The sequence below is a fragment of the Strix aluco genome, chromosome 18 (assembly GCF_031877795.1).
Source record: "Strix aluco isolate bStrAlu1 chromosome 18, bStrAlu1.hap1, whole genome shotgun sequence".
In the NCBI taxonomy this organism is placed as follows: domain Eukaryota; kingdom Metazoa; phylum Chordata; class Aves; order Strigiformes; family Strigidae; genus Strix; species Strix aluco.
This window is the reverse complement of record NC_133948.1, coordinates 310,198-336,657: the sequence shown is the minus strand read 5'-3', so window position 1 is coordinate 336,657 and position 26,460 is coordinate 310,198. Positions and strand designations below refer to the sequence as shown.

The window sequence follows — 26,460 nt, the reverse complement described above, 5'->3', positions numbered from 1 at the left end:
CCCTTACCCCTCACAAAAGACATTTTAGAGCCCTTGCAGAAATTCTCCTGGAAACACTGTCTCTGTACTCATCAACAGTCAAAGAGACAAGTAAAAGAATTAGAATCTTTGGGAAAGGAGGAACAGGAAACAATTATGCCATTCTAAAAACCTACAATAGGAAGTGCATTTCACATTCAGTTTTGTTCCCACTACTGCCACACAAGCACATAAAGATACGTAAGTAGAAAAGGTAAGAGATGGGTAACAGATAACCAGATATGGATCAATCTCCATATCCAAAGAGAGACTAAGATAGACTCTGAAAGTTGGAAAATAATTAAAGGGAGTAAGTCAAAGGTCTATAAAAATTGAGAAAAGCACAAGGAAGGTAAAGAGAACAATTATTCACTATTTCCCAGAAACAGAGGGGCATCAAACAGGCAGAAGATAAAAGAAAACCAACTGAAGTAACCTTACACATGCAGTATAGTTAAAATGCAGAATTATCCCAGGTGTTACAAATTACAATAGTAATAATGGATTAAAAAGAATAATTAAAAACATGAAAGAAATTCAAAGTCTATTGAACATGAAATTGAAATTACACATACATCTTGAATGTTCAGTAAATTCTGAATTCTCAAATACTGTAAAGAATATTTAAATTTAAAAAAACTCACTCTGAAATAAAGAGCAGTGCTTTCATCATAATTTAACAGCGAATTAAAGCAAACACAGTATACCCCTCAGTTCTTAAGATTTTAATTTTTAAACAGAGACAAAATTCTGCCTAAAAGTTATGTCTATACCACAGATGACTAGGACCCACAGTAACAGACGCGTTACAGATGCCTAAACCAGACCCAACCTCATACAGCACTGACAGTCGGTTAGTTGGAAGTTAGAAAGAGTGTATGTAATATATATCGTATAATATAATTTTAATATATATAAAAATAGATTATTTACTTTTGTGTATTCAGAATGCTTCCACTGTAAGAGCAGCTGGAAGTCAGCACACACTTACCAGAACTTTAGCACCACGATGCCAAACGTACAGGCCATGTATACCTTGCACAATGCATTTATGTGGCCTGCAAAACAGACTCAGGCTGAACGGGGGACACTTAGCTTTTCCCTTTTCTCAGAAAAGCAAAAATCTAGCTTCACTGGTCTCAGAGATAACCTTCAAAAGCAAATTAATGAATGCAAATTCAAGTTTGTGTCTGAGCTTGCTGAAAGCCTAAAGCAAACTTAAAAGTTCAAGTTTTCCAGGTCCTTGCTAATCCCATTAGAGTGCCCTTATAGCTGAGGAGCAGTCCCTCAGCATTGACATACAGTATGTTACTGTCAATCATTTCAGAGGAAGAATATGAAAGAGTCAAAATTCTTAAAGAATGGGAGAAACAGAGTGAAAACACGGTACAGAAGTAGAAAGTAATACAAAAATTGAGATGAAGAATGAGAAATTAAAGCAGAAAGGAGTTCATTTTCTCATTAAGAGATAGTCAGCATGACACAGACACAGAAAAGAAATAAAAGCTGACCTCCTAAGTCTAAAGAGTCATTTGCTCCCACTGCCATCCAACAGATCTATCACTAACATAAAAAAAAGATCTAGTATAAGCTAAAGGGAGCACAAAATCTTGACTTTAGCTACTATGAACAATAACTAAATTCTAAATTATTAGTGAGGAATCTGACCTTTTTCTCCAAACCGTCAGTTAGCCACAGGCAGACAGACACGGACTGACAAACCAGTGATACAGTGGAAGCCAGCTCTGAACAGGGAAGTCACTTGAGGAAGACCTGTCAGGGCAGCAAGTGTACGTGCTCCCTGGATTTTGTTGTCTGCAACAAAGCACTCAACTGCTGTAGCACAACCGCTGTCTGCTCCGAAGGGATGTGTGCCCTCTGGGAGCACACGGCAGCAATCACAGTGTTCCTCGATACACAGCAGGTAAGTACTTCACCTGCAACCTCTCGTTACAGCATTCCCATCTCAAGTGACCTGCCCAGTAGGAATGGGAGTAACTGGTACCCAGGCAAGGAGAAAGGATATGCAACGGCCAAGGAAGAGGTGTTTGACCTCAGTCAGGAGGAGAATAATGGGAAACAGTGAAGCAGACAGAAAACAAGACTTGATCAGTAATCAGCAGGAACGTACACACAGACTGATGCTGTTGCAGCAGTGGATTTCACCTCTTGAAAACTAAGATTTGGATAGTACAGCATATGAGTAATAATAATCATTAATGACATTGTCACTAATAATAATCAGTAGTCTTATACACCAGTATGACCTAGGACTTCAAAAGACACATGACTATGTGTTTAGATCAGACACAGCCCCTGCCCCCCCCCCAGAAAAAGGGAAGATTTCCAACCCTACAACCGACAAAAGTCTTTAAATATTCAAGGCATACCCACTCATCCGTTTATCAAAAAACTCTTTTCAAAGAACCTGTGGAGGGTTTCATGAGCACCTGAAGAGCTCTTGTTCAATACCAGAAGAAAGAACAAGAGGGATGACAGTGCCTAAGACTGTGCAAACCTCCAAGAAAACTGAAAGACATCCAAAATTAAACACGAACAGCTCCAAGGAAAGAGGAGGAAAGACAAGGAGGCATAGGGCCCCAGCCATTTCAACTCTCCATTTATTGGAGTCGACCAGGGACACCCCTGCGGCTGCAACACCAAACTGTAGGAGCACGGGCTGCTGACAGGGGTAATACATCCTATCCTCCATCGCCAGTCCGCGAACGAACTGAACCGCACTGATGACGTTTGCTGTTGTCCAAGATGCACTGATTAAATCCGGTCTCCAGATTCCAAATTCTGTCAGTAACGACGTTCTTATAATTGGTTACCAACAACTTTTTCAACACCCGGCAAGCCCTGCTGAGGTACAGTCTGCTTCAGAGCGTGTGTCTGTACCACTCGTTCCAACAGGGTCATAACCCCTGCAGTGCGACCAGGGGCATCTGACACACGTACCAAAAGAGTTTCCAGACTTGAACAAGACCAGCTCGGCTTTTGCTCACCCGGGAGCCCAGGGCGAGCACGATTTACACGCCGCCACCCGCGCCCTCCCTCCACCCAGCGAGCCGCCGGCTAACTCGCGTCCGTGGAAATCGCGGTCCGAGGCGCCGTCGGGTCCCGGCGCTGCACTCCGCGGCCGCGCACCCCTCGGCGCCCGCCCGCCACCGCCCCCCGCGCAGCACCGACGGCCGCCGCACTCCCGCCCGCCGCCGGCGGCCCGGCCCGGCCGAGGCGCCCGGGGAGGCGGCGCCGCTCGCAGCCCCGTCCGGGGCGAGGGGAGCCGAGCGCTCGGCCCCGCGACCGCGGCTGTCCCCGAGGCCTGGCGGCCCCGCAGCCCCGCCGGGGGAGCCGCCCCGCCGCCGCCCTGCCCCTCGCCCCGCCGCCGGCCGCGCTCCGGCCCGCCACGGGGCCTGCGCCCGCCCCGCGGGCCCCCGCTCCGGGCTGGGACAGCGGCCCGCCCGCGCCCCGCAACTTCCCCGCGCGCTGGGACCGCGCCCGGCCCGGGCGGCCCGGCGGCTCCTTCCCGCCTCCCCGGCCGGGCGGCCGGGCCGCCGGGCCGCTCCCGCCCGCCCAGCCCGGCGTCAACTCACCCGGGGAGGCTCCGCGTCCCGCTCCCGCCGCCGCCGAGCCCGGCCCCCCCCCGCGGCCCCCGGCGGGGCGGGCGGCGGCGCCTGTTGCTCCATCGCGCTCCGGCTCCTCCTCCTCAGGGGCCACCGCCCCCCGCCGGGCCGATCCCGCTCCGGCCGCTCGGCGCCACGTTCCGGGCCCGGCTCTGAGGGAACCGCACGGCCCCGGCCCCGCCCCCGGGGCTGGGCTCCGGCCGGACCCCGGGCACCCCCCGCCCGACGGCGCCAGGCCCGCTCCGGACGTCCTGCGGCGGGAGGGCCGCTCCGCCGCGCCCCGCTCCCGCCGGGACGGCCCGGGCCCTCAGGGGCCGGTGGGGCTGAGGGTGAGCGCGGCCGGGCTGAGGGAGGGCCCGGGCCCGGCGGCGCTGAGGGGGAGCCCGGGCGGGCCAGCAGCCTGCCGCTCCAGCCGGGTCCCGCCGGACACAGCTCCGCGGCCGTGGCCGGCCATGAAGGTGGGAGACCGTCGCCCCAAGGCCGCAGCAGCCCCGGCGGCGGCTGCTGGAGGGTAAGTGGGGCGCCACGGCGTACCCCGGCAGAGCCCGGGCGGGAACACCGGCCGCTGAGGGCTTTGCTCTCACCGGGCGCTGCTGGGCTCGGCCTTCGCCTTCTGACGGCGTTTGTAGAGCCCCGTCCCCAGGGACGCCTCAGAGGCTGCCGACCCGCGCCTGTTGAACAGGCAAGCAGGCGATGCTGAAGGCTCGTGCTGTGAAGAATACACAAAAAAGAAATAACAATTTATTGTCTAAGTGAAAATTGGATGCCACTTTACCTTATGGAATTTAATAGCACCTCTCAAACTTACACTTTTTCCATGGAAGAGTCTGAAACTTCAGAAAGCTTTCTGCAATAAAATGATGAACACAGCCATCAGTTCAAAGGTCTGGCTTCAAACGAGTGAGATCAAAATTAAGATCCCGTTAGAAAGCAGGTCTTAGTCAGAACCCAGGGAAAGTATCCAAGCAAAGCAGTTAAAAAAAATAACAATAGTGGGATGTAAAAAAGACAGAGGAATAAATTATAGAAGTTTTCTATTTCTATCTAAAGACCAATTATAGTTAGTTTGCAGTGTAAGTAGCAGCTACTGAATTATGTTCTCATCTGTAACGATGCAGGTCTTTTTAAAATCACTGGTAACCAAAGCCCAAAGGTCTTGGATTTTGCAGTGACACCAGATCACACACGTAGCCCAAACACACCGAGTCCTTTACCAGTCTTTTTATCTAGCAAAGGGCAGCTGAGTGTTCCCTTTTGGTTCAGATGAGCTACTGGAAGTACCAGAACTCTGAGGATGGGCCAGTCCATCACAGGCCTGCGCTAGAGAGGGCATGTCGTTAGAGGATGGACGTGCATTTCTTGTTCTATCACCCCGCTGCACTGGAGTGGATCTGAACCAGGGATATCCTTTTCACCCAGTGGCCCATGGATGTTCCTACATCCAGTTCATTAATAAGATATGAATGTACAAGAATTGCCATTTTATCATTGACAGTGGTTAATATCAAATAGCTCAAACCACACAAGATCTCTGCAACAGGCACATATGGGAAAACCTGACTTATGAATACCTTAATTCGCACTTGACATTGGTTTATTTTTTAATGCATTAGGCTTTATTCTTTCCAAATCAATTTGCAGTAAATGCATTTAACCAGAAGATGCATGTTGTAGAACAAAGTTAATAAATTGCTCCCTCTTAGTCAATAATGAAATTAATATCCTTTAGTAAGAGGCACACAGTCCAAAATTTTCACTTAACAGACAAGCAAATTAAAAATTGCTTATCTCAGTTCAATTCCTAGTTCTTCTCGGGCAGGAACTTCCTTACATCACTTGTTGCTGTGTTTCCTCTTACTCAGTCCATCCTAAGGGAAATAAACATAGTACACACTTTTCAAGAAGAGACTGGTTAGAAACTACATGCAGATGGGAACTTCTGCTTTGAAAGCCTATCAACCACTTCACAGATCCCAACACTGCTGAGTCTGCCAGCCCAGTATTTAGTATTTAAGCTTTACCTGAAGTCCAGAGCGCCTCAAGTTCCATCAGTAGTTTTACATCAAAACTGAATATTGTGTCCTCAGAAGTCTGTGGGCAGCGTTTGTGTCAGGTAATATACTATGTCTGAGGCAAAAGCTCAGCAAACTTAGTACTCCTTTTTCATCTGTGAGGACCAAGAATTATTTCCATGCCTAAGCTAGAAAGTGGAACAGAAGAAACAAAGAATGTAGGTGGTGATGAAGCTAGCCTAAAAATTTTTAGTAAGTTAATTCATGAGTTTTTCTGATACTCTCCTCAAGTCAGACAGCTGGATGAAATGGAATATGACTATTTGTGCAGATTCTCATGCATACACAGCAGTCCCTTCAGTCTTACAAAGTTATTTTTATTTAGCAATTGCATTTTCAACAGTTATTCCATTATTAAGATTTTTCTAAAATAAAAATTCTGCTTTCCATAAAAAGCTATAATTAACAAAAGTCACTTTCTCTTTCTTTTCACCTCATTTTCTGAAATGATGTAGAAGGAACAGCACGCTTAGAAGAGCCAGATTCTTCCTCATTTTCATGGAGACGCTTCCTTGTTGTGGTTGGCTAAAAGAAAGATACAGCAGGATGGCTACATGAAATCAGGTAAGACAGAGCCTAACTGTTTTGCTTGCTACAGAATTACAGATGTTGGATAAAGTCTCCTTTCTGTGACCAAAAAAGCAGCATGACTAACAAATGTTTCTCTACCAACATTTATCTAATTATATTTGATCCTTCTCATATAAGACACTGCCCCCAGCTTTATCTTTCACTACTGTTTAAAATTCTCTTAATTAGCATCTTGTAATGAATGTCACAATACCGAATACCATTCTAAACTATCACGAACAGGAGATTTTTTCCTTGAATACTAAACATTCATGACTTGGATCCATCAAAACATACATGTCCAACAATTTAGTTTTAAATATATGAATAACCCTTTAAAGCCTAGGAGATTGTTTCTATACGTTTAAACAAAGCATCCTGCCAAAGTCCATTGCTTCCATTCAGAAAGCAGAGATAAGCAGCAGACTGCTACACACAGCCAAACTGCATGTTCCTCTAAGTTCTCAAAACTGATTTTCTTAGTATGAATTAATTCAAAATCTAGTTTCTCTATGCATCAATCTTCAAATAATCTGTCTCACATACCATTTTTGATGTTTGTGGTGGATTCATATTGGCATGTGTCTGAGCAAGTACTTGTTGAAATGTATTCTTCATATCCTCGTCCTATGAAAAAAAAGCAGTAACTCTAGGTAGTATATGGAATATTTAAGGGAAAACCCTACATTTTGGCTAATTAAATGGATGAGCAATTAAAGAATGAATGAAGGAGAAAAAGAGGTTCCCCCACTTCCGCCCAAATAAACACCTTCCTAATATGGCTTCACCAAGGGCAAGTCTTGCCTGACCAACCTAGTGGCCTTCTATGATGGAGTGACTGCATCAGTGGACAAGAGCTATGGATGTCATCTGCCTGGACTTCTGTAAGATCTCTGACACTGTCCCCACAACATCCTTCTCTTTAAATTGGCGAGAGATGGATGGACTGTTCAGGGATGAGGAATTGGCTGGATGGTCTCATCCAGAGCGTAGCGGTCAACGCCTCGATGTCCACATGGAGATCAGTGGCAAGTGGTGTCCCTCAGGGGTCCAAACTGGGACCAGTGCTGTTTACTGTCTTCAATGACATGGACAGTGGGATTGAGGCACCCTCAGCAGGTGTGCAGATGACACTGAGCTGTGTGGCGCAGCCAACAGGCTGAGAGAAGGGATGTCACCCAGAGGGACCTGGACAAGCTCAAGAAGTGGGCCCGTGTGAGGTTCTGCAAGGCCAAGGGCAAGGTCCTGCCCATGGGTTGGGGAAATCCCCAGCACAAATCCAGGCTGGGTGAGGAGTGGATGGAGAGCGGCCCTGAGGAGAAGGCCAAGAAGCTCAACACGAGCCAGCAACGTGCGCTGGCAGCCCAGAAAGCCACCCGTGTGCTGGGCTGCACCCAGAGCAGTGTGGGCAGCAGGGCGAGGGGGGGATTCTCCCCCTCTGCTCCACTCTGGTGAGACCCCCCTGCAGTGCTGGGTCCAGCTCTGGGGGCACCAACAGCAGAAGGACACGGACCTGCTCGAGCGGGGCCAGAGGAGGCCACGAAGATGCTCGGGGGGCTGGAGCACCCCCCTGTGAGGACAGGCTGAGAGTTGGGGGGGTTCAGCTGGAGAAGAGAAGGCTCTGGGGAGACCTTAGAGCGGCCTCCCAGGACTGAAAGGGGCTACAGGAAAGGGGGGAGGGACTCTTGATCAGGGGTGTAGGGATAGGATGAGGGGTGACAGGTCTAAACTGATAGAGGGGAGATTTAGATGAGATCTAAGGAAGAAATTCTTCCCTGTGAGGGTGGTGAGGCCCTGGCACAGGTTGCCCAGAGAAGCTGTGGCTGCCCCCTCCCTGGAAGGGTTCAAGGCCAGGTTGGCCGGGGCTTTGGGCAACCTGGGCTAGTGGAAGGTGTCCCTGCCCAGGGCAGGGGGGTGGGACTGGATGGTCTTTATGGTCCCTTCCAACCCAAACCCAATTCTATGATTCTAATATGCCCCACAGGAGAATTTTGAGCAGGTGGCTTATGTACAGTGCTGGTAAGAAAAAATACTTCTATTTCATTCTACAAAGAATGAGTTTTCCCTCAGTAACTACTTAATACTGCTCAAGCTAGAACTGAACTTGCACTATCAGTCAAAGTATAACAACATTGAAAGAAGAGAACATACAGGGTAGGAGTTTGTGCAGGTAATTCATTATCAGAAGAGGCCTCATCAGAACCAGAGTTAATCACTCTTGGAAAAGAAGTTTTTTCCTTATAGTCTTACATTCTGTTCTCATAATGACTTCCCTTTCTAACAGCATATTTTCATTTCCACTAGCTCAGCTTCATCAGTATCCCAAATTTGGGTAGTTTTCATTACCGCCCCCGCCCCCCCCCCCGCAAACCTGTTGTACACAGTAGATAGAGAAGAACCAGCTAAAACACCCATACCCTGCAAACCCAACAAACAAGCAAAAAAAAAAACCAACAAAAAAAGACCTGAACCCACACACCAAACTTTTAAACAAATTATCTTAAAAAGCATCCCAGAGTTATCCTTAACATAAGTAAGTCCATAGAACATATTAAAGGTTGTAAATGGAAACATTTGGAAAGCAAATATTCAGAATTTGGGCAAGCATTTCACTGAAAAGAAGTTTCCCTTTTGAAAACCCAAATGATTATGAACATATATTAGACTAGTCATAGAGCATTCACATCTCTACAGAAGTGCACTGGACAGTACATTCTCTCCCTGAAGCGGTAAAGCCAGAAGCTGCCATCGGCGGAGGGAGAGTGTCTGGGAGAGATGCACTGCAGAGGAGTGGAGTTACCAGTCCCCATCGCGCATGAACAGGCCTGGCTGCAGCAGCATTAAGAGGATGGAAGGACAGCACAGGGGAGGGCAGCAGAGAATCTTTGTTAAGAGAAGCTACTCTAGCAGAACGTCAGGCATGTTTCAAGAGAAAAAGCTGGCATGTAACCTCATTCTGGTCCAGCTGCCAGTGAGCGGGGTGCGCCTGGTATATGCTGGGCAACCTCAGGGAACAGGCAATCTGCGCTAACAAGGCATTCAGCTGACACAGTATACTCCGAGTTTTAAAAAGACAATCTCATTCTCTAGGTTCAGCAATTTCTCCTGTGGGAATTTTATTAGAATGGGTTGCTGTAAACCCTAAATCAGACTTCCATACCTGAAATCAGGTCTTTAAACCTCTCCCGGGACTAAATGAAGTATGCTGCTCGTAGCAGTTTAATACAGATCGTTTCCTTTGGCTGAGCTTTGAACAGTGACTGTGTGTTCACCAACCAAACAACTGATCTAGAACCAAACCCAGATATTTATGCTAAACAACTGACTGAACCTAACAAGTTGTGTAATTTTGTTCCTCTATCACAGCAAAAATTGGGAAACTCAGAAGCAAATGGGACATTTGCTGCTAGAAACACTTAGAAATAAGGATCATTTAGCTCCTAAGGATTTCAAATGTTTAACTGTGATTGTTGGGTGAAGGCAGAGAGGGGGGTTCTTTTCTAAGCTATGGAGTATTGCAGTATCTCCTTTTTTGGTTTAAATATGTTCTTAAGCACTACAAAAAGACTTTGATGGGAACATCCAGTTTATTTTATAAAGAGTTGGGACTTATCTTTTTCAGTGTCACCTGTTTTGACTGTGGCTATATTTGAGTTGATGGATAAGATTATTTTTCCATTTATATAACAAACATCTGAGTTTTTCTTCAGCATGCAGCCAAACTAATTCTGTCCCATTCAAAAGATCCCAATGAAGTTTTCAGAGGCAGAAACAGCAATTAATTGTTTATATGCCTTTGAAAAATGTTTTATTAAGTCCCTGGTAAATACAGGTAAAATATGTCCACTGAGTAGTACTGAGGTTTAAGCAGCCCACTAAATTTTAAAGTTGTAGATTTAATCAAAGAATGGAGTAAACAGCACAGGTATTTAAAACACTAATTTGAAAGCACTACTGCTTCAAATAAAGCTGTAGAAATTAAGTTTTATTTGGAGAACGTGTTTACTTTTAATATCTGAAAAATCCCCTGGTGGACCCAAAATCATTCAAGAGGGCTAGCAGGCATTAGCTGTGCATATCAACTATGCGACTGCTGTGTTTTTTCCATACTAACTTTTAAAGACAATACTTACAGACAACACAAGAGGGAGTGGGGAGCCAGTAACTCCTTCTCACCACTCACAGTAACAAGACTCAGGGAGCTCTTTTGGTGGTAGTATTCAACGTGTGTGATATCTAGAACTGAACATACTGGATGTTGGCCTTCCAAAGCAGGCAGCGCACATCACCTATAAACAACTGATACTCTTAGCAACAGCCCATGAAAGGAAACAGTGTAAAGAATGGCATCTGAATGCTTGATGACATTTGAAATTGCGGGTATATGATGTTTTCTGAAACTTTCTGTCTGGTCTTCAAAATTAAACATATCAGTAAGAGGTGTCCCTAAAGGGAATATATAATCAAGATGCTAATAACTTGAGTTTACGTACTGAAATATCTCAAATTCTTAGCTTGTCTAAACCACTGTCATGTATTTCCCCTTTCCCGTTATGCATACCAGTGATTTTTAAAATCAGTGTAGCATGGTTTATCAATAACATTTCCTGCTCAGAATTGTAACAAACTACATGCGATCAACTCACTGTAAAAGTTGCACACAAAACTACAGTAGTAAAAGCCAGGAATGGCAGGAAGAATTTTCTGATGCCCAGCAGTATAATCAGGACAAGTTAATGCCTTAAAAACAGTCATCCAAATGCATTCTCTGTCTCAGGAAGCTGCCAGCTGTTGAGCACCGACTCATACTCCCTTGCTTCCACTCTGTTTCTTATGCTCTTCACCTAAGCATCTGAAACCAGACACTGTTCCCAGTGGGGGGATGTGAACAGTATGCTCAGCATGAGTAAATAGAACCCATTGTGTGGCTCAGAGGTAGGCTGGGTGACTTTCTTTAGCCTCCTCAAGCAAAAATATCCAGGAAAGCTCACAGGCCCAGGGGTCACCTCTGGAGTGCCAAAATTAATAGCTGACCACCTAGAGACTACCTCTCACTAACCTAACTAGACTGTAATGGGAGGCAGGAAAACCATCACCTCCTACTCAGAGGGTTCTCAAACCAGTGACACTTATTCATTCTCATCATAGTAACAACACAGCAGTCCTGGACACTTGCCAGAAACATGCTCTGCAGGATTCTGCACTGCCTGCCCACACAAACAAGATGAGGAAGTGGGACTCTGTTACAGTGCTCAAAGAAGGGGGTCCATCCTATCAGAACCACAATCAGACTTGGCCTCTAAAAAAAACACATCTTGATTCTTCTGAGAAGAGGTGTCTCAGGAAGGATGCAGAAGGTGATGGTTATATTGAAAGAAGGTATTCAGCAGAATACTCCACGCTTTTTTTGTAGTACTCTCTGCAGGGACTTGGGCTTTATTTTCTGAGAAAAAAATTCCAGAGATCCAGGATTTTCCATTAAATTCAGAGTGGGTCATGGAGGCATACAAAGGGTGTTGAAGCAGGACCGACTTAATACAAGTATCTTTCAAGAAAAATAAAGATAGAGAGGCCCATCAACCTCTGCTGTTGAGCTGGCATCATATCTTCCAGCAGAAGCTAAGTGGCTGGAGGGAAAGAATTAGTGACAGAAAAGCTGACATTAAACAGACTTGCAACTTTCTGGATGGCATGGCACAGAAGTAGGAAGAACTGTACCTGTCACTTGTGCTCAACCACTGACCTGCAGTGTTGACCCAGGCAGGTATTTCAAGCTCTACCTATTCTAAGCCTTCCCGAGCAGAGACCATGAGGAGCTCATCGTTGGTATTTACCATCGGGACCACTGAACCCTGATTCTCTTAACATCAGAATCAGTTTCATCTTCCTCCCACAAAGAAAACACAGCTGTTTTGATGGAAAGGCCAGAGATGACAGGACTGACACACTGCTCCGCTAAAGATGATAGGCTGGAACAGGGCCTAGCTTGGCAGAGCTCCTCAGTACTCTACAATGCCTATAAAACATGATCCGGAGTCAAAACATCCCTGGGATAACCACAGCATAGTGAACACATAAACTGTGAAACATCTTCTTCCAGCTGGACAAATTATAGGATCTAAGCCCTTCTCCCTTACCTGAATACAGGTTACTGAAGATGCATCAACCATGAGATATTGTGGATTTAGTCCAAGAGAATTACATTACTTGGCAAGGACGCAAGCCGCTTTGAGCCGCCTTTATTATATGATGATGTAATAAAGATCATGAGACCAAAAGAACAACAAGCTCTCCTATACAAGTTCTTATGCCTGTTGCCAGGGGTCCCGACATAGTTAGCAGTAAGACACATTCTAGCGTGGGTCAGGCTGCATCAGGAGGTAATCAAATTGGTCAAGGCTGAGAAATGCCCTCAGCCTGCAGAGAGAGCATCCGAAGTGATGGGAGCTGCAGTGCTGTTAGTTAAGCCACAAAGATGATACATTATCCAGATAACAAAGAGAAAAGGCAACAGACATAAAACTAAGAATAGCGTGTCTGCCTTCGAGAGGAGATGAAGAAGTTACCGATTCCCTTCTCTCTCTGGCAGAACAGTACATGATGTGGCAAGGTAAAATGGAGACCTCATGACAAGGAGAAGTCAAATTAAAAAGGAAATCAAGCAAAGTAGTATTTAGGGTGGGAAAAGCCACTGAACCACATCAGGCAAGGCTACAAGACTACAAATAGCAGCAACAGCAGTTGAAAAGGACCATGGAACTGAAGAACCAAGAAAGCATACCCTGCTGTAAAAGCAGCAGTAGGAAGGGAGAAGAGCTAATGAAGGCTTTGCCAGGGACAGGGGCCAAGAAAATAAACACATTGAAAAAGAACTGGGGGTCTAACTGCCATTGCAAGAGGAAAAGACAAGGAGAAAAGGTAAAGAAGAAAATCTGTGCTGCAGAGACAGCATTTGCTTGTTGGGAGAGCAAAGGAGCAGGTCTGTTCTGTATGCTGCGAGAAAGAGAAGGCTCCATCCCACAAAGGCTTTGAGACACAACAAGGTGCTGCAAGACCATCTTGCTTCTGACGGAAAGTCACGGAAGCAGTCTGTTCAAGATGCTCACTCTGGTTTAGAGTTGTCCAGCAGTAATGTGGTGGCTACAGTATCTAGGCTAATATCCTACAGGTTGGGATCTGCTGGCTCCTCCTCCTACATGTCATTGAAAATGCCAGTAAAATGAACAAATAATTCCTAAACATATGGCCTTTTCTTTCTCTCTTTCCCTCTGTAAGTAGGCAGCAGGCTCTCTCCGGTCTTGCAGCAGCCAGCGGGAACTGTAAAGCCAGCTGGCAGGCCCATGAGAAGCACCAGATGGCAGCTGTTCTTCTGCTGGCTGCTGTCAGAGACAACCTACAGACCGGCAGAGTTAAGCTCTGACTTCAGATAGCAGCTGTTATTCCCGTGAGGCTAAAGAACTGAAGCTCTCATCGCCCATCCCTGCATCCCCTTCACGGTGTTCTCCAGAGAAGCAGGAGCCGGCACACGTTACACCTCTGGTGCCCAGAGCAGTGTTCCCCTGCCTCCCTGCAGAAGCAGGTCACACTGCACCAACAAAACCTCGTAACGTCCAGGTTATTGAACAGCCTTCGCATTTATGTCGAGAAGCTATCCCCAGAAACACCCAGCTTTGCTGTACTTCAGTTAAGACTCAATTCCTACCTGGAGCCAAGGATGCTCCAAAGCTTCCTCTGTTGTAAGACGTTTGCTTGGATCCACCACTAATAGCTTCTTCACAAGATCCAGAGCTGAGGTAATAAAAAGAGTTGGTTGGCATATGATCAGTAAATTCATTACCTGAAAATAAGTTCTGCAATATGCATACACCAAAGCTACGTGCAACAATGTGTCTTACGACACTTGAGAACAATGCCCAAAAATACTGCCTGGGCAGGTCACTTTTCTTTTTTCTATGCAGAGGGAGGGCTGCAGGCTGTAACCATTTTTCCTTCACATGCACATGATTCAACACTTTTCAGTATGCCAGAAGTATACCAAAGTTACCAGTAGATAGACTGAGCACGTCCACAATTTACGTTCTGAACATGCACAGAAAGTTCAGCGCTTTCCCAAAAGCTTCAGTATTACTGTGAACAAGCAAAGACAGCTTAAATCAGTTTCCTGGCTTACAGTGCCTTGGAAAGCAGATTGTCCGTCTGGGAAGATGGGAAGGAAGAGACATGTATGCTCATACACATGTATGCTCAACATAATCACATAAACTTTGTTCTTAGAAAACTGCTTAATAGACACTGTGAACAATATGGCATTTATGTCACATTTTATGACTCCAAGTCTCCCATGAAGGAATTTTGGCAAGATTTACTTTTCATTGTATCTGATTATTCTGTTATACATACCATTATGACTATGCACGACCTTAACATAATTTTCATTCTCATATATGTCTGACTTATTACTGAATAAGTTTCAAATAATGCAGGAAGGAGTTACATTTGGTCAGTTTATTAGAAAAAGAATGATCACATCATTTATTAGAAATTCCTCTGCACATTCAGAGGAGTATCCAAGGCAAATACTACTGTTATTTTGTGCATATAAAATGTCCTGAAGAGGAAAAGCATGCAAACAGTAACTGTCATTTTATAGTTTGCTATGCAAAAACTAAAATAGTTTTGCATACTACTTAGCTTAGAGTGGGCCAAATTTAATAGTTGATTCCATAAACGTGGCTGATACTTTAAGCTCAAAGACTTTCACCATGAAATTACTCTTAACATTTCTCTCATGGAATTCTAACTTATATCCCTCAAATTCCTGGCATTTTTGGTTCAACACTTGAAGAACCTTTGAGCAAGGCAAAGTTTGTAGACCAGCTTGATAAAGTCAGAAGAAGAAGTGAAAAGAGGAAAAACAGACGCATGTGCCGATGAACTCTATACTTCTGTAGCTAATAAAGGTAAATATTACTCAGAAATCTTTTCAATGAAAACGTATCTCCTCTTTCCAACGCTTCAACTTTGAACTTAAAAAAAACCCAAAACATTTTAAGAGACTACTTTAAAAACTAAATATATCACCATGCAATGTGCCATACAGCTGACAGGAAGTTAAAGGAAAACAAAAACTACAAGCAAAGAGTCAGATATTCTGCTGCCCACTGTAACAGAGTCATACCCATGTCTGATACGTGCTTCCATTCTTTTGAAATGAACGTGTATTCTCCGCGAGTGATTTGATCTTTCAGAGGTAGTTGAGTATTTTGCTCATTAAATGGCGGATATCCACACAAGCTATATAAAAGAACAAAGCAAGTTAAACAACACTGATTTTGTCATAGAGAATGAAACACTAAAATCACACATTTTAAAGCATCTGCTGTCGTAGCATCTTTTACATGTGTATAGTTTTAAACACACTTTCACTTCCTAATAAAGATACTGAAGTTGCAAGTCTCAAGCCATGTATGTCAACGACTGCCCAGTGAAGGCAGCATCTACACAATATCTTACCATACAAAAAGAATAACTCCTAAACTCCAGCAGTCCACAGCTCGGCTGTATCCAGCAGTCCCAAGTGAATTTAGAACCTCAGGAGCAAGATACGTGGGAGTACCACATAATGTTTTCATAAGAGAAGTTTCTCCAAGAATCTTGGATTGTCCAAAATCTGTAATCTTGGGTTTAAAAACGGTAACACTACATTACATATTAGGATTGATTGTACTAGAACATATCATATCGTCAACATACATCAGGAGGTAACATTTTCTTCCAAGTCAGTTCCAGTACGACTATGAACAAAATCTACCCCAATTATTATTAAGTATGCAGTAAACAACAACTGAGAGAGGGAGAAATAGGTCAGAGGATCACACTTAACACTAGCAAAAAGTACTCCCAGATTTGGATGTAAATGGACAACCACAGAATAAAAGAACTGTAGTTTATTAGAAGAGATTACTTGAAAAATAAGCAGTTTAGCATGCAAATCTATTCAATGCTTTATCTGGGGAAAAATAAACAAAACAAAACACAAACACCCACAAAAAATACCCACCAAAAATCCCCAACCCTAACCCCCCCCCCAAAACAACAAAAAAACCCTGTCATCATACAGCCTGGCTATTTGTGCAAATCTGTAATTCAAGAATTTAGATTTTATTGAAAAAAAAAAAAAGGTATCAACATTTGAAGTTGTGTACTCAATTAAGTGCTAAACAAGCACAACATTTCTCAGTTGTTCTTAGGTAAGTGTATGGGTTGAAATATCCACAAAAATAAAATTAAAATTACAAAAAACCCCTCAATGCTTTAAGTTACTTCATAGTTTGTATGACTAATTCCATTTTTTTTTTTTTTTTTGCTATGTTTAACTAAATAGAGAAGAATGGGAAGGAATACTCCCAAATTTCTAAATGAACAAGAAGAAATGTAAGCTTCCTTACCTTTATAAGACATGTTTCTTCAGAAGATGAAAGTAGCACATTCTCTGGCTTTAGATCTCGGTGTATAATTCCATTGTCATGAAGATACTAGATATATACAGATATACAATCAAAGAAAAACAGACTATTAACTTTTTTTTTAAATGTAAGCTTCCCAATTTTTCATATAGCAATGGCAGGATAACTGAAATGATTGTTTAAGAGACATATGCACATTTATGTATTATGCTTGACTCTTCTTAAAAAAAAAAAGAGAAACAAAAAACAACCTTAGAAACGATTATGCTTCAAATGCCAAATCTCGGTGCAAGCACAGTACGTAGGCCTGGCAAGGTGTTCCGTCCTTCCCCTTCACTGGAAAGCTGTACTCCTTTCTTCATCTCAGTCAAAGCAACAGAACTAAGGGAGACCAAAGTTCTGTGTTCCCTTTGCAGGAATTCTCATTTTCAATCTCTCTCTCTTCTTTTAGTCATTATTATTGTATGAGCATACCCTCTTAACTACAAGCCCATGTTTCAGTTTGCAAAGACAGTTACGTTCGCCATAGTCCTCACACTGGTGACTAATAGTAGACAGATTTAAAAAACACCTCGGTCAAAGAGCTGGAGGCTGAAATACGGTTCAAAAACCTGGTGATATACTTAGGAAGACTGAGTAAGGAGGAGATAGAAGATCAAGATCAGGTTAAATACACAAAAGATTCTGAAAAGAGTTACTTCCTTGAGGCAAGCGTAGAATTGTTCCCTTATCTGTAGTTCTGAAGTCTATGTGCAAGTCTACTATCCAGTTTTCTAGTGGCTCCAAACTGGAGAATAGATGTCTAGTGTCATTAGGAGAACATCTGACAGCAAGCAAGAATCACAATTCAGTCATAAATGACTGATATATTAAGATACAATGAAGTGTTAAAACTAGGAACAACATTGAGTCTAACTAGTAGTACAAAATGGGTACTAGAGTTGTCTTCACATTTACACTGAAGGGAAGCTTTTATTTATTATATCTGAAGACACAGTATCATGATGAAGTAGAAGTAATAGTTTGTCTTTATTATATCTGAAGACATAGTATCATTACGAAGTAGAAGGTAATAACGCCACTTTCATTATATGGGCGGCTGTCCCAAAAACGAGAACTGGGGAGAAATACAATTGTTTACTCACTGATGACAAAAATAATTCTAGGTTTATTATTTATTAATACCTCTACAGAACAACTATTAAGTTTCTGGTTTGGGCAGTTGCAAGGTATTAAAATTGAGTCAAGAGAAAAAAGGAAAATAATTGATCTGAAAGCATATTCAGCTCCAGACAATTAAGTCTGACATAGAAAATAATCTTGCAGAAGTTACTAATGAAATATGCTAAGCATTTCAGGAAGTTATAAGGAATTTCTCTAAGGACTCAATATTTGGTATTTGAGATCTATTAAAGTAGTCTTAATCTGTTGTCTGCTGAACTGAAATGCTTGTTCAGGAGTGCGTAGTAAGGCATCCGATCACTAATTTTTTGGAAGGCTGCTACACTGATGATTCTGCCCACTGAAAGTCTCACATGATAACCCTGCCATCGATGAGCGCAGCCTGTATCACTGCTTTAGTCCCTGTTTCTAACAAGTAGAGTGTTTGGATGTTCTTTGGCTGCAGTGAGATAAAGAATCTTGTTAAATCAACTTGTTAAGAGCACTGCGCTGATTGCTTGCACAGGTTTCAGAAGTGACAAATGACAGAAAAGTTCATCTGACTGATATCCATATGCATAATCATTTTTTCTTGGTAGAATTCATGATTGTGTACCTTTACAGCCAGCAGCATCTGATAAAAATACAACTTGCACGTAGCTTCTTTCATCTTGACTGGCCTTGACACTCTGTCATACAATTCTCCTCCCTCCATCCTAGAACAAATGCAGGTAAGAAGTCAATATATTCCTCCCAAAAGATTCATCTCATTAGACAAGACTGAGACCAAAACTTTTGGCAATTTTGGCTACAAAGAAGGAATGTATTTCTGAAAATGAGTGAGCAACGTCCTAAACTCAGCACACACACTGCTGAATTAGGCCTAATCTCCTGAGTCTTTGCTGAGTCTTGTCACAATATTTTTGATCAGCCTCCTCTTACGAGCTCAAAAATCAAAAAAGTAACTGCAATCCACAACAGCAGCATAGTGGGCAACTATCCAGGCACTAAGTGCCTTCAAAGCATAGAAAGATTACTCTCCTGGTTATCCTAGTTCCTAATTTTATGAGGTTTCAGAGAACAGTGGAGGCCAGCAAAAGAAAAACAAAACAAAACCAACCAAACAAAACCCCAGAGTTCAGAACTATACACGTTCTTTGTGGCTATGAAAAACATTTCATTTTATGCGTTTACTCTCAAAGAAGTTACTTACAGTTCCAAAACAATGTAGTAATCCTCTGCTTCAAAGAAGTTTTTGATCTTGATTAAGCAAGGCTAATAAAAGAAGGAACACAAATGGACACACACAGAAAAGTAGAATCATTTGTAGAAACTAACATTATCAACAGTTTATCATCCTGAAGTTCCCGTTTCAGTATGATTTCAACCATGCCAGTTAAACTAACACTTAACACATCTGACTCACACCCCAGGCTTTGGCAAACACTTAATACTCAAGTCTGTTGTCTTCTCCCCCATACCTCCACACACACAAACATTCAACCCTTGTGGTGACTACAGCTCAACGAGTATCCCTATTTTTTCCGGCTGTGAGTTACCATACCCTCAATATTTTCTTTATATGCAATAGCCCGTTGGGAAGCAAGGGAAAGTTCATTAAGCTATGCAAACCCTCTACTTAACAAAAGTAAAAGTAATGCCTTTTGCAGGGCAGGGGGGCGAGGAGGAGGGGATGCAGGGGAAAGAGGATACAAATTCAAAAAATTGCCATTGGAATCTAATCTTTATATTTTGTTATCTGGCAGTATTTACAAAAACATGCATCAAGGAAAGATTTCTACAACAGTGATTCAAGTTGAAACTTCTCCTGTGAAGTTTCTTCTCAAATTTACATCTCAGTTATTCAAGGTTTTAAAATCTCCAATCTGTAAAGACACAGTATACTTAAAAGAAGAAAAAAAGAAGCATTCAATAGACTTATTTACAAGAAAAATTATATACACCCTTTAACATATTTTCTAAACAGATAAAATTGATCTTTAGTTACTACATTAAGGTCAGTGAACTATGGAAGTACAGAAGGCAGCAAAAAATGAATAAAAATGTACAGTAACACTCACATGATCTATTTTCTTCAAAATTTCAATTTCTGTATTGATATTAAAAGCTGGGTTCTATTAAGAGAATCAAATATCATATTGGGTAAGACAGTGCTGTTCTGGAATAAGACATATGAGAAATAAGAGACAATACCAGAAAAACCATCGTTTCACGTCCCTTGGTACTTTAAGTGACCATAACATACAGTCTTTTTCTACAAACCAATCAGGAGCCTTCAGTGAACTAAATGAACAGTCTACTCTCAATTATCTGTAGCAAGATATTGCTCCAGACATGTCATTTCACTGCAGGTTAGAAATCTCCCCTAATTTCCAATCTACAAAAAAAAAAGTAATCTTGGCAAGTATGTATCGCTATTGGCCTTTAAACAGCTTCCCTCCCTCAAAGATGCCTTCTGTACGGGGTAACCCTAAAATTAAATGCTACTCTCTCTCCTAGCTTTTATTTTGCAAGATAACATAAACAGATATTTTTAATCTGTGGCTTAGGCTCAACTCATGAAACCAGCCCAGCAGTGTTTTTTGCTCTTCTTCCAATCCAAATCAGTCGTCTTTGAACACACACTATCAAATCCGCATACAACGCGCCGGATGCAGTCCTATCTCTGTTTGGTAGAATGGCATTTCATTTCTTCATAATTATAATTTGTAACAGCATTTCTTAATCTTTATTGGACATGTTCCAAAAGTGCATTTTGCAATTTTCAATCACACTGATGTCACATATTCATCTGCAAAAAACTGTATCTACCCCCTCCTCTGAACTAGGAAAAGTGCAGATTACAGCAGAAATTGTCACTGAAGTATACAATCTTGCACTATTACTCCAGCATACAAAGGCACCAGTTCTTCATACATGATACTGCAATCTTCCTTTCCATCAACGGAGCTTTGCGTCAGTGCCAAAGAGCTGAACTAGTATATTCCTACTTTTTGTGCCATGATCTCTAAATGTAATAGTACAGAAAACAAATTCTCAGAACTTTCACCAGTAACTAATTTGGCTCCCACTGAAGCCTCCTGTCATCCTTTCCTTAGCCAGCTACCTTTCCACCTTACCATTTTTCCCTTTACGAAAATATTTTCCACAACAAGCAGTAGTTTCCCATACTGATGTACTGCTGAAATATTTTGTCAGTTTGAACAGATTCTGTAGATTGTATCTATGCTCTGAAGTCCATTTTCTCATCAAAGAAATTAATAAGGATAATCCAACTTGATTTAACTTCAGTAAATCCACAGCAGCACAACTTACAGAACTCTTTCTTCCATGCACTTTTGCCTCTAACTGTATTTTTCTTCAAAGTTTATCCTATACCTTTATATAAGATGAGAGTAATAGATACAAAGTTGCTTGGATATGTTTCTCATGTTGGAGTAAAGCCACTTGACTTGTTCTCCTTCAAATTCAGCCTTCTGCTACAAGACTGGACACATGGAAATCCCTTCCCAAAAGGCTTCATACGATTTTGTTAAAAAGTATTATGATGGAGAATACAACAAAACTAGCAGAGTTTGTAAATTTTTGGTCAGACTCTGCGGGTTATGATGTGCCCATCTGATGCATTTTAGGGGATAAACCCCCCAAGACTCCCCACCACCCTTTGTTTGTACCACATTAACAAACAGTCCTAAATTACAAACATCATGACGTGTGGTCAAACAATAAAAGCAAGCACTTTCTACAGAATTCTATAGATTCTGTAAGATCAAAAGGCATTTTGAAATCACATACAGAGGACACTAAGTGAGAAAATCCTCTTTAGCTGAAGTGAGCTGGGAAGTCAGGGAGGTTACCAAATATTCCAGGACTGCTGCAAGATGACCAGAAGACAGACAAACAAAAATACTTACTGCCTCTCTAATTCCACTTGCCATGAACTTCCGTTTATTGATTATCTTCACCGCAACTTTGTTACAAGTGCTCTTCTCAAATGCCAGTTTGACTTCTCCACAGGCACCACTAACATAAAAGCACAGCTATGTTAACGCTTACAAATACTTTTCAAAAATCTGCAAAACAAGTATAGACAAATGAAACAAAAGCATTGGATTACACACAGTTTGAGGCTGCTGCTTTTTAACTTTCTGAATATGGCATGTTGTCAAAACTTTCTCAGAAAGCATTCAATCATTGGGAAATCTGTTTAAATACCAAGTGATGTCAAGGGCCACCCATTCAAAAATGCAGAGTAAATATGTAAATTTAATTCGTCTGTACGGCAGGTACCCATGAGCATCAAGAACAAGCTCTGTCAGCATTTCCATTACACAAATGCATTTAAGAGAACAGAACCTAGCGAAGAGTTCTCTCAACACCAGACTGCACAAATCTGAAGGATGGGTATGACAATACTTTTATTTTTACTAAGTAGCAATTACATTACAGAAATAAACCCTTGTATTTTGCGTCGGATTTGTTTCCACTTAACCATTCTCCAAATTCTTCACTGACCATCTTTTTCCAAAAGATAAAAAATAGCCTCTCTCCTTTTTCCTGAAAGCAGTTCTTTCCCTTTCTGTCTGAAGGCCTCAACAGCAATGTTGTAGAAAGCTCTGACATAAAGCTCTTCCTTCTACTTCCAATAACTGAGTAAACTAATATACAAAATTTAAAAACTTGTTAAGTATCTGCAGACTTTTTTCTCTAAACCTGGGTTTCACAACTAACGGTAGGTTACAAAACCCAAGTCAATTAGAGGAATAAAGCCAAAATTCCTGTCTAAGCCGTTGTAAAGAACAGGTTTACTCAGGTGTTATTCTTTTTTCCTTTTTTTTTTTTTCCCTAAAAAACAGCAGCTCAGTTAACACTGGTAATAACTCCAGCACAAGGTACTGAAAATGGTAACAAAAATCAATGCTTAATGCAATGGAAAGAAGGATGCTTACCTTCCCAAAGTCTTCGACATGATATATTTCTCTCTGAATTCTCTAGGAAACACTAACTGATCATCCACCGTAAGATCAGAAAATACAAACACTAGGAAAACGAGTGGAGATTATTTTCCTGTTATTAACTTTAAAATGTTGTTACAACAAACAACTATGCTTCCCGAGCTTTTATAGTCAACAACATAACTAAGAAAATGCTGCCTCCTAGAAGAAAAATAATTATATTAGAAAGTTAATTGATGCTATAAATGACATCAGCTATGGGTTAGCAAGGTGATGTTATTACTTAAAACTGACATCATCGCTATTAACTTCACAACACTGCCTCATCAATTAACACTAGTTAGGGACAAAATCAGCAAGAATTTCAGTGTCACAGTAGGGAAGAAGAGAAGTGACAGTCGGGAAGACAGCATCTTCCTGGAAAAGCAAAGGCAAAGAAACAAGCCCCCAACCTGCTAATTTTTAAGAGCGTTTTTTAATTATTATGCAGCATCCGGTAAGTACCTGGGTTTTTTTCAACCTCCCTTGAATAGTCTGTTTCTTCTGTTCCCACCACCACATACACGGCTACGGAAGCACAAAAGTGTTTCAAAAATAGGAAAACAACTGTAAAAATTTATAGTCTAGTAAGGTGGTTCCTGATGCAGCTTCTTATAACTTTTCTTTTTTCAGGTTTTTTCCTAGGGTTGAGGTGGACAGAGATAATTTTTATGCGAGTACTAAAACATCAAATCACAGCTGTATTTTAACAGCACTCATGAAGCAGCGCAGCTTGCAAGAAACATTCAGATCAGTGTGGAAAGGACCTCTTGGTCAGCACATGAAGAACCTACTTAAGTTACAGTACGTTTTACCCTTATTAGTCTGTACAGACAGTGCAATTTCAGAGTTGTGAGTCAGGGGAAGCCTCTTCCCTCTTCCAACGAGGTCTCTATTAACAAAAGTTCCGTTTGCACTGTGGTCTTCAATGTAGGCAACATAGGAATTTTTTGGACCCATTTCCTCAAAGAGAAAAAAAAAGGGAAAGATAACAGGAGGGAAAAAGATACTTTACTGTAAAGACATGACAGACTATAGAAATTTACTATTATTGGCTCAGGAAAACAGACTACTGAGGTTATTTCATAAACCAGCTTAATGGAGCATTGCCAAGAGTCTTGTTAAGGGAGTCAACACTGAAGGTAATTAAAACTTAGATTTCTTTAGGATCCACCCCTGCCAAAGTCAATCTCTTTCAATTATGACAAGATAGAAGACAACAGTTAACCTTTTTATAACCTACCCTGAAAATTCGGAAATGCTTCTTGCTGTAGTTTTGGTAGAAGCCAGTCTCAGACAATCCTAGCTTAGAAAAACTATAATCACAGCTTTTGTCTCTTCCAAACCAGTATTCATCATTCACGCAGTCTGTAGAGCAGGGGGAAGTAAAGCAGAGAGAGAACACAAAATTGCAGGAAGTTACTAACTGTGGCACTAAAGAATGATGCCAAATGGCAGTGAGTGGGATAACAAAGACAAGAATGTTCCTGTAAGATCAAGTTTATTTGTCTTAGTGCACCTTGTACAATATTTTAATAATTTTAACCTCTTTAGGAATAGAGTTTTCAGTTCACCTTCAGCAATACAGAGAGACTTATATGATATATAAACAAAATAAATTATGAAATGGAAAAGTGAAGCAAGTAGTAAAGAACGTGAATACCCCACAATTCCTCTAAGTCTGTGGAAGCTGCACACCAGGGTACCCAGTACAAACACTGGGATGTAGCACGGAATAAAACATTACTGCAAAAGTTGCAAGGCTGTACTTAAATTGGCTTGTACTGAATTTGAACATGAAGACACCGCTCTCTACCAAGCCCCTCAAAACTTTTCAGAGGTGCTACAAACGAACCAAGAGGCACATACCGTAATTGCTGAAACCTTTTCCAAGTGCAAAGAGTCGACCCCAAGGCTGAGGAACAAGCTCTTCAGATTCCTGGTCCTCAGGGATCGACGGAAGCTCCTGAGTGGGAACCGTGTCCAAAGAACTGATGGTCCCAGAACTCGAGGAAGACTGGCTGGTACTCTGTGACCCACTGGAAGAGGAACCGGCACCGCTCTGTGACTGCTGGGCACCTTGAGACTGCTGCGCTTCACTCCCAGTCTCTCGAGACATGTTGGCTTCAAAGAGAACGTTTAAAAAAATAATTACTACAGGAAAGTAAGACTGACAAACATTCACGCGCCGTACCATTAACGTCCAAGTCTATTCTCAGCCTTCAACGAAGTAAAAGTCAACCAAAGCGTGCATGTGTGGATTACGTGTAAATCCCCAAGAATTTTGCAAACCATGATGTTTTGTGTTTTAAACAAAGAATGTGGCGCTCCCGCTACTGGTTCTGAAACCACAGCGAAACCTCATTCCCAGATTTTCACTCGAGTTCTTCAGGGCTCACACGTCATTTCACAGACACGTGAGCAGCGTACCCTGACAGAGCATCCACACAGAGCAGCGACCACTGCAGCTCCCTAAACACGAAAGGAAAAACTGAAAAAGGAAAAATAAGAACTAGAAAACGAAGTACGTTTTCTTGATGCTGAAAGCGCCCCACAGATTTATCACACAGCAAGCCAATTTGGTGTTTTGGCTGAATATTCCTTTAATAGAGGTTATAACCCACGAACTCCCGCAAACCTCCTCTGCGCGGTTCTCTTCTGCAGGTTTATTGGCAGAAGAGCCGCCCCTACACGCAGTTCATGTACAAAACTGACGGACTCAGAGACGCGCCCCACGCCCGCAGCAGCCGCTGTCGGAGGCGGCGGCAAAGGGCACAAACGGCACCTCCGTGCCCCGCGGGGCGGGAACCCTCAGCGGCACCGGCCCCGCCGCCCGCTTGGGATCCCCCCCCGACCAGCTCGTCCCGTCCAGCAGCCGCGGCCCGCGGGCCCCCCCCCGCCCGCTGCCCCGGTTTTTCCCAGGACTCACAGGACCGGCCGGGCCGCCCCGCCGCCTCCCACCACCCCCCGCAGGGACGCGGCGGCGCCACGTGGTTCGCGGAGCGGCCGGTAGCGCGGGCGCGGCCGCCCCGGGGCGCTCAGGCGGCGGCAGCGGCCGCTCCGCACTCGCGGGGAGCGCCGGGGAGTCCCGGACCGCGGATCTGCGGGCGGCCCCTCCCGCCAGCGCCCTCCCCACCGCAACCGGCACCAGGAGCGGCGACCGAGCGCGGCCCCGGCCGGCGCCGCGGGGCCCGGGGGAGGCGGGAGCGACGCCCACCACCCCCCCCCCCCCCCCCAGCGCCCCCTGCCGGCCGGCGGGGCTGGGCTGCCTCCCGCCACCCCGCGCGCAGCGCCCCCTGCCGCCCCGCCCCAGCCCGGCCCGGCCCGGCCCCGGCCCCGGCCCCGGCCCCGCGGGCTGCGCGACGCTGCCGGGAAGAGCCGCGGCGGGCAGCACCGGCGGGGCGGGGTGGGGCGGGGGCGGCCAGGAGCCGGGACCGGCAACCGCGGGGGGACCCGAACTCACGGTGGGGGAGCACGCGCCGCTCACCGCGCAGCCCGCACGCGCCTCGCGCCGCCCGCGGAGCCAATCAGG

The 26,460-nt window shown here is 43.6% G+C and overlaps 2 protein-coding genes and 1 long non-coding RNA gene across 8 annotated transcripts in view; 1 reads left to right on the top strand and 2 right to left on the bottom strand.

The window, feature by feature from the left end:
• Positions 1-3,746, bottom strand: part of TTC28 (tetratricopeptide repeat domain 28) — a 188,900-nt gene extending 185,154 nt beyond the window's left edge. For both annotated transcript variants that reach the window (XM_074844737.1, XM_074844738.1), the window contains exon 1: positions 3,615-3,746. In XM_074844737.1, coding sequence (XP_074700838.1) covers positions 3,615-3,707 — 93 coding nt within the window. In that variant the 5' untranslated portion in view covers positions 3,708-3,746. The remainder of the gene's footprint in view (positions 1-3,614) is intronic.
• Positions 3,747-3,788: 42 nt separating this feature from the next.
• Positions 3,789-23,672, top strand: LOC141931931 (uncharacterized). Its single transcript, XR_012625708.1, has 4 exons — positions 3,789-4,155; positions 6,172-6,280; positions 22,221-22,338; positions 23,562-23,672. It is a non-coding gene; the product is annotated as an uncharacterized LOC141931931 (long non-coding RNA).
• On the bottom strand, positions 5,221-26,443 carry CHEK2 (checkpoint kinase 2). Of its 5 annotated transcripts, none has more exons than XM_074844744.1 (17): positions 26,416-26,443; positions 24,798-25,052; positions 24,172-24,296; positions 23,744-23,891; positions 22,884-22,974; positions 21,849-21,957; positions 19,995-20,048; positions 19,127-19,188; positions 18,530-18,629; positions 16,735-16,821; positions 15,800-15,963; positions 15,465-15,580; positions 13,989-14,074; positions 6,833-6,913; positions 6,150-6,241; positions 5,666-5,844; positions 5,221-5,512 (listed from the first exon to the last, which is right to left on the bottom strand). In XM_074844744.1, the coding sequence occupies exons 2-16, from the start codon at positions 25,045-25,047 to the stop codon at positions 5,808-5,810; spliced, it is 1,602 nt and encodes a 533-aa protein (XP_074700845.1). In that variant the 5' UTR covers positions 25,048-25,052; positions 26,416-26,443; the 3' UTR covers positions 5,221-5,512; positions 5,666-5,807. The 5 variants fall into 5 exon arrangements, with proteins under 5 accessions (XP_074700845.1, XP_074700844.1, XP_074700843.1 ...); XM_074844743.1 differs by having other exon boundaries at positions 26,392-26,419; XM_074844742.1 differs by lacking the exon at positions 26,416-26,443 and adding an exon at positions 25,858-26,082.
• Positions 26,444-26,460: the final 17 nt, after the last annotated feature.